General features: G+C 55.4%; 1 protein-coding gene across 9 annotated transcripts in view; it reads right to left on the reverse strand.

Annotated features, from left to right (window-relative positions):
- Kcnt1 (potassium sodium-activated channel subfamily T member 1) overlaps positions 1-7580 on the reverse strand; it is a 73838-nt gene that overhangs the window by 43928 nt on the left and 22330 nt on the right. For 2 of the 9 annotated variants that reach the window (XM_052726113.1, XM_052726115.1), the window contains exon 1: positions 3451-3636. The exons of 3 other annotated variants lie outside the window; for them this stretch is intronic. In XM_052726113.1, the coding sequence (XP_052582073.1) occupies positions 3451-3605 (155 nt within the window). In that variant the 5' untranslated portion in view covers positions 3606-3636. Of the gene's footprint in view, positions 1-3147; positions 3319-3450; positions 3640-7580 lie in introns of those variants that run through there. 4 more of the 9 variants (XM_052726114.1, XM_052726112.1, XM_052726118.1 and 1 more) reach the window with 3 other exon arrangements.

Below are 7580 nucleotides of genomic sequence, written 5' to 3' on the forward strand. Positions count from 1 at the left end.
CATTCAGTAGAGCCACTTGGTGGGACAGGGGAGGGTTCATAATCCTGAAGGGTTGTGGGGCCCATCAGTTCTGGACATGGAGGACAAGGACATCCCAACAAGAAAGATCCAAGAAGTCACCTCCTGAGCCCCAGAACACTAAGGTGAATGAAGCTGGGACGGGGAGAGACTCTGGCCCCTGCAGCTGGACTGGCAGGCCGGGGACCTCTCAGGAGAACATCAAGGCAATGTTTGAGCCTGAGAAGCTGCCTTGTGAAGGCCTTAGCCTTTGAGGTGGGGGGGGGGGGGGTCACTGACATAAGATGGTCAGGGATGGAGCCTGGGAATGGAGGGGACCCGGAGCCTGGCTGGCTATTGAGAGACTTGATATCACAGTGTGTAGCCATGCCCCTACTGAGGTAGTAAGTGGTAAGGAAGTAGAGGGTGTCAGGAGGTGTCAAGATGGGGTCTCGGAGTGCAGGTTCAGAGCAGACATGTGTTGCCTGGGAAGAAGGTTGAAGACTCAGGGACTGGAATGTCCTGGGGGTAGGTCACAAAGCCATAAGGTAGGGACCTTAGTCCTCAGAACACTTGGCTTTGGGGCAGTTGTGATGCGTGTGCAAGTATGGGGCAAGCTCCGCTCACAAGTAAAGTGGACAGCTGATCCTAGACGGGTCAGCTTAGAAGCAGGCTGGGGTGCCACTGAGAAGGGGGATTCCTAGCACCCTTGCCCCAGCCTCTACTCCTGGGCTATGCCCTGATGGGAGGTCCCTCCTCCTGGTGTCTGCCCTCAGTGGACTGAGAGCTTCTCTACAGTGTAGGCTCAAAGGGGTGGCCCCAGTGAAGACATGCACAGGGGGTGGGGCGGGGTGGGGGTGGGGGTGGAATGTGGCAATGCAAGAGGCTATTCTCTGGGGCCTCGGGGGTGGAAAGCAGGCCTTGACCAAGCTTCTGCACCATCCATCAGGCCCTGCCCCAACTCCATTCCAGCACCTTTGACTCTCCCCACCTCTACACCTTTACATTAAGACCCCAGGGATGTCAAAGGATAGAAGATTCTGGGCCCTGAAACTTCCCACGGCAGTGTCTGTGGGAATCTTAAACCCTTCCTCTTCCTGGGATATGGAGACCCCACAGGTTGCCAAAACTCTGTTCCCTGGGCTCACCTCCGAGATCTTTTTGTAGCCTCTACCCACAACACAGCCACCACAGCACACCAGGACACCTGCTCTCTCGGTCCTGCTACCTACTATGAAACACACTAGTGACCTACCCGTCACTTGGCGCCTCCAGAGACTCCCAACATATGCCACTAGGGACAATTTCCAGGACCACCTCTGCCTTCTGTCCCCTCCAGTTGTCCTGCAATCCCGGCCCCATGGGCACAGCTCAGGTGGGGCCTCTGACCTGCCTGTGCAGGGGCTCTGCCCCACCCCCTGGCCTTCCAGCTACTTCTCCTTGGGTGTGCCCCCTCCTTACTCCCTCACTACCTCAGCCAGTCCCCAGGGAGCAGATGGGGCTGAGGGGGAGCCCACAGAGAGGACAGGAGGGAGGGCCTCAATGGTGGCCTCAAGTCAAGTGAATCCAAGGGGGTAGACGGAGTCCCAGCACCTGACCCATTGAGAGGTTCACTTATGACCCAGCCCTTCCTGGGTCCCAACGCTTTGGGATAGGGCCCCCTCTGCCCAGCTCACATTTCCCAACCGTTCTAAGCCTCAGTGAGAGACAGAGGAAGAAGGGACAGGTTGGGTGAGCGAGAGGAACAGACGCCAGGCCCGCTGTATCTATGAGAAAGTGCAGAGCTTCAGGTATTATGTGGGCAGGGTCACACCACCAGTGTGGACATGCATGGGGGCCGTGAAGACACTTTTCTCCTCTCTCCGCCTCCCTGCCTTCCCGGTGGTGGAGAGGCACCCAGCTCTAACCTCCTGGACAGCAGCCCAGACACAGGACAGGGACAAGGGCAAGTCACAGCCCATGATCTTGCCTGGAAACTTCAGTAAACCCAATTCCTAATATGTCCCTCTACCCCATCCTCCTCAGCTGGGATCTGCCTTAGCTCCCAACTGCTCATCATAGCAGGTGTTCAGATGCCAGCTAGAGGCTCAGGTGGCACCTGGGCCCAGCTGGGTAGACAGCTCCCTTCTCTCTGCCCTGCAGAAGCAAGCTGGCAAGGACCCTGCAAGTCGGGGAGAGAGCCATCCTTGTAAAAGGGCCAGCAGCTTAGCTTGTGGGCTACAGGGTCAAAGGCAGCCACATGCAGAAGTAAGTGCAAATGGGGAAGGGCTTCCTGGAAGAGGTGGCCACAGAAGTGTTGCACTCTGGGCTGAGACACAGGCTGGGCAGCATTGCCTTCCCTGCAGCTCACCTCTCATAGGGCCAGGTAGGCTGGGAAGGGAGCTTCCCAGATCACTGGCCCACAGTGTCCACTAACAGAAGGGAGAGGCCAAGAAGGGTCCCTAGGGCCTTGAGCAGCACTAACTACCCTCTTGCCCTGAGCTGCCCATCAGCTGTGGGAGGCCCCTCAAGAGCCACTTCTGGCAAGTGGGAACAGGGTGGCATCAGCCTTCCCATGTGAGAAGCAGGAAACTGGTGTAAATGGGGGAGGCAAGGGAGGAAGGGGGTGCTCTGATCACCTTAGTCCAGCCATCTGTTGGGGCCAGCCACTGCCAATCCATCAGGCTTGACCCAGCACCGGCACCCCACCCAGGGTTTTCACCAACCCTCTGTCCAGAAGGCCCTGCCAACTCTTGTTCATCCTTAAAAGCCAGTGCCCAGGAAGTTGCCTGGCCTGGTCCCATCCAGTCCTGCCCCAACCGCTACCGGAACAGGCTTCGAGCCCACGATGTGCCCACACAAGGCCAGGTCTGATTCATTTCATTCCCCCGCAGCAGCCAGCAGGGTTCTTGGCACAGGCAGGTGACGGCTAGGGATTCGCTGCTGCAGAGACCTCAGTGTCTTCATCCATGAAATGGGGTGCCACATCCTGCCTGGAGCTTGCAGGAGGATGAAAAGGGTGGGCTCCCTTCTGCAAAAGCCTCCTGCATCCTGGTTGCCCAGCCATCCTGGTGCTCAGCCTGTTCATGCCTTTACTAGCGCCCCCCACCCCCCAGCCAGTTTGCTATGCAGCCAGCCTGGGCCTCAGCTGCTCACCTCTGAAGTGCCTACCTCTCCACAGTGTCCCTCGCTGAACCCACCCGTGTGGGGCTTCCTGGAACAGTGTGGGCTGGGGCCACCTGACCCAGAGCCCAGGTCATACTTGCTGGGCCCTAGGTTCAGCCTCGAAGCAGGGGGCCAGGGTCTAAGTCTCCCCAGGCCAGGCTGAATCCAAGGGGTGGTGGGGCGTCAGGGCGCCCTCTTCCCAGGCTACAGGCAACACCAGGCGTGGGGGGAGCAGAGCCCGTGCTAGACAAAATGCAAGCGATGCGAAGCCCCTCCCGCGGGGTCCTGGTCCCCCGCAAGCGTCCCTACCTCTGGCCCACGTCGCTGCCTACGGAGCCCCCTCCACGGGCCGGCAGCAGAGGGCTGAGCCCATGCGGCTCCTCGGGGGCTGCAGCGCCGGCTGGGGTGTTCCCCGGACCCGCCTTGCCCTCGGACGGCGAGCGCGGCAGCTTGGCCCGCGCCATCCTGCGGGAGCGCTTGGCGCGGGTGGCTGTGGCGGGGGCGGCGCCGGGCGCAACCACCGCGCGCGCCTCACCCTCAACGCGCAGCACAGTGGAATGGTCCGGGGTGGGGAGGGCGTCGTCTTGGCTCCCCATGCACCAAGGTCGGCCCCAGGCTCTTATTCCAACCTGGATGCCTCAAGGAGGACGCAGTTCCAGTATACAGCTGTCCTACCTGCCTCCTACCAGAAGTAATAGTAACGGTGATAACGGCCACTGCGCTGAAGGGAGGGAATGCAGGACGGGTAGCGTAGGTGACAGCTCATGTGGTCCTGGCAGCTCGCCTCCAGAGGAAGTTCGGTGGAGAGATGAGATAGTCATCTCTGCTGGGCATGTACCCACATCACAGGGTACTCCTGTGTGTCCTGGGAACCATTATCTATTATTCAGGATGGCAGGAAGCCCAGATCCCCACCCATCTTCTAATCCCTCCCTCAGGCCTGACCAAGTGAAGTGAGCCCACTGGACAGATGGGAAATGATAAGTGTGTGTCTATCCTCCTTCCTGTAGATGCTCAGGGTCCTCACCCTCCAATCCTGTCCCAAAGCTGTCAGGGTTCAGCCCACAAAGGGCAGTTACTGATGCTAGTGCACTGAATCCCCATCTTGTGTGTGGCAACTCCAGATACAGGGTATTTGTCTGTGCCAGGTACCCGGGGACCTGCACAGTGTCACCTCATAACCTGAGCAGAAGATGCGGAGGTGGCTCGGAGTGATTAAAGTCCTTGCCACACAAGCATGAGGACTTGTGTTCAATTCCCAGCACATACATTAAAAAAAAAAAAGTCAGACATGGTGACAGCACACACTTAAAATCAGAGCGCTGGAGAAGCAGACACAGACGAATTCCTGAAGGTTGCCGACCGGCTAGCTTCACCAAATCGGTGCGCCCCAGGCCCCACTAAAGAGATCTTGTCTTAAAATACAGAAACAAACGAGCAAACAAACCCAAGGGAGACAGTGACTGGGGAAGCCACCGAGGTTGACTTCCAGCCTCCACAGACACGTGCACAACACACATCAGCTAACACTCACATGAACAGACACATCCATCTGTACACTCCCCTCCCCACTAAAACAGACCAAACCGTAACAACCTGAGCAGCGCACCGTGGGGAGACTGAGGAGCTGAGGGATGAAGTGGCCTCCCCCACTGACCTGAAGCATAAGGATCAGAGTGGGGATTTGTCGGGAGGACTAGCTGATTCAGAGATACCTCTGCAGCCACATGATAGGGTTTTTCTAGCCCAGCCCATTCATTTCCCAGCGGAGGCTGCAGGTGACTCAGCCAGGTAACAGGTGGGTCACAGCAGACAGGTGTCTATGCTGTGAAGTCTGGCTATCTGGCTTCTGGCTGGGTACAGGAGTCTCTCTGGCGCACACTCGTCCTGAACGGCTGCCACAGCTGCAGGGTCTCCGGGTCCACAACAAACTTACATCACAGACCTCACAAAAGAGGAGCTCACTATTCTCCTTTTCTTGAATTCCTTCACCATTGGATGGACCATCCATCCTTGGCCTTGCTGGACCTCCATGAACCCTGGCAAAACAAGACAACAACTCAGGGGATTGAGCCCTTTGCAGGGGCATGGCGGTACCATCTGCCTCTGGCAGAGAGAAGCCATCAAGGCCGGTGGACTGGGCCGCTGAGGGAAACCAAGGCACAGTTTATGACCTCCTTCATGGAGCCACTACTGTGCTTGAGAAATGACTGCTAGGGACCACCCCTATGAAGATGCGCTCATCTTAAGCCATAAAGAGACAGGTGGAATAATTAGTTCTTTGATGAGATACTGTACTTTTTCTTCCCAGTATCCTGCCCGCAGCTACCACAGAAGCTTGGGACAGCAGCCTTGTGGGGCCATAAATCAGCCTGCTATTCTAGATTATCCAGAAAAATGTGATTCTCTCTCTCTCTCTTTCTTCTAAGCATGCTTTCCTTATCACTTTGGACTATCCCCCCCAATATTTTGGGCATCCTTATTCTTTCACTAAAGTCTCTATCCTCACCACATGACTGCTTGTCAGCCATGTGTCTGAACCCCATGCCAGCTTAAATGGCATGACTTTTCCCTTCTCTCCTCCATTTTCTTCCTCTAACAACAGCTGAGGATTTTTACAGCTTGTCTGCCCGGCAGTTTTCCCTTTAAATTCGAATGAAATTGTTTTGTGTTTAAAAAAAAAAAAATCGCCTTGCTGGCAATTCCAATTATCTGCCCCAGCTCCAAGTCCTCATAAAACCAGCCCTCAGTGTCTGAGCAAATATTCATGTGAGCATCCCCTGACTACACGTCATCACAGCTCACGCTAGCCCTAGAGGAATGAGGCATTTGTATCCAAGTGCCCCTGCAGGTGGAAGCCCCTTCACCCTTCCCAGGGACCCAAGAAAGGGCCATGAAACACCCCAAAGGCATGTTGTGGGATGACCCACAGTGACATGTGGGGATCAAATTAAGACACATCAGGGGCACAGTGTAACCCAGGGTAGGCTGCAGTGAACAGAAAGTGCTGGAAGGACTTCAGGCACTTACAGCCACCCAGGAGCAAGGGTGAGGGGCTGCAAACATGTCAGAGATGCAGGGCTCCATGTTCAGAGAGAACACATTTGCATCGCTGAGCCATGGCAGTAAGCCACATGTGGGTTGCTCAGATGCCATATCTGAAGAGCACAGGGGGACAGAGACCTAGCTGCTTGCTCCAGCATGTGTGGCACCTCTGTAGTGGACGCTCAGAGTACGGTGGGTCTTCATGTGTCCACGCAAATTCCCCGATTAGAGTCTGATAACAGACAAGAGGGTGAGCCCGACATCTCACCTGACGTGACTTAGAGCTGATCTATGTGAAGATCTTGGTGATAGTTGGGAATCTGAGGCAGGTGGGCAGGACCTGCTCTCCTTGTTGCTAAATCACATGGATCAGAGCAGGTATATTTTAAGTACAACCATCACCTCTGGTTCTAGAGTCCAGTGCTATTTCCTGTGTGGGAAGAGTGGCAGACCCACATTCCTTGGCCCCTGGGCACAGGGGAGAGTGTCCAGTTGTCAGGGAGCCTGGTATGGAGTGAGTCGAAGAAGGGAAGATGGGTACCATGTGCCAGGCTTGGACAGTCTGGAGCCCCAAGTCTCCGTGGGATGAATGGCATAGAAACCAAGGAATAAATGATCTCCTTTAAAGAATACCAGGCTACAGGTGGGTGGAGAGATGGCTCAGAGGTTAAGAGCACTGGCTGCTCTTCCAGAGGTCCTGAGTTCAATTCCCAGCAACCACATGGTGGCTCACAACCAACTATAATGAGATCTGGTGCCCTCTTCTGGCCTGCAGGGATAATGCAGACAGAACACTGTGTACATGATAAATAAAATAAATCTTAAAAAAAAAAAAAAAAAAAAAAAAAAACAAATGAATACCAGGCTACAGATGACATTTCAAGTGGCCTTACAGGGAGGAATGTGTAGCTCAAAGCCAACTGGAGTTGTCCCCTGTGGGTGTGTAGAGAGCCGTACACGGCCGTGCCTCAAAGATGGCGCCGGCGTCTGGCTTCCGCCTTCCCGATGGCAGGTGCTACTTATTTGGCTAAGGCTAGGATCTGGCTTACTTCTGTGCACCTGGACCTAATCTGGCTTGCTTGCGTATGTCTGACCCTATCGGCATTGTCCACGTGGCACCACGGGGTTGATTGCCCAGTGGCTATAAAGGGCATGGGCTGGCTTGAGAGAGAGAGAGAGAGAGAGAGAGAGAGGAGAGAGAGAGAGAGAGGAGAGGAGAGAGAGAGAGAGAGAGAGAGAGAGAGAGAGAGAGAGAGTGAGAGAGTGAGAGTGAGAGGAGAGTGAGAGAGAGTGAGAGAGAGAGTGAGAAGAGAGTGAGAGAGAGTGATGAGAGAGTGAGAGAGAGTGAGAGAGAGTGAGAGAGAGTGAGAGAGAGAGTGAGAGAGAGTGAGAGA

Source organism: Peromyscus californicus, unplaced genomic scaffold (genome assembly GCF_007827085.1).
Source record: "Peromyscus californicus insignis strain IS unplaced genomic scaffold, ASM782708v3 Scaffold_7__1_contigs__length_154581171, whole genome shotgun sequence".
NCBI classification, from domain to species: domain Eukaryota; kingdom Metazoa; phylum Chordata; class Mammalia; order Rodentia; family Cricetidae; genus Peromyscus; species Peromyscus californicus.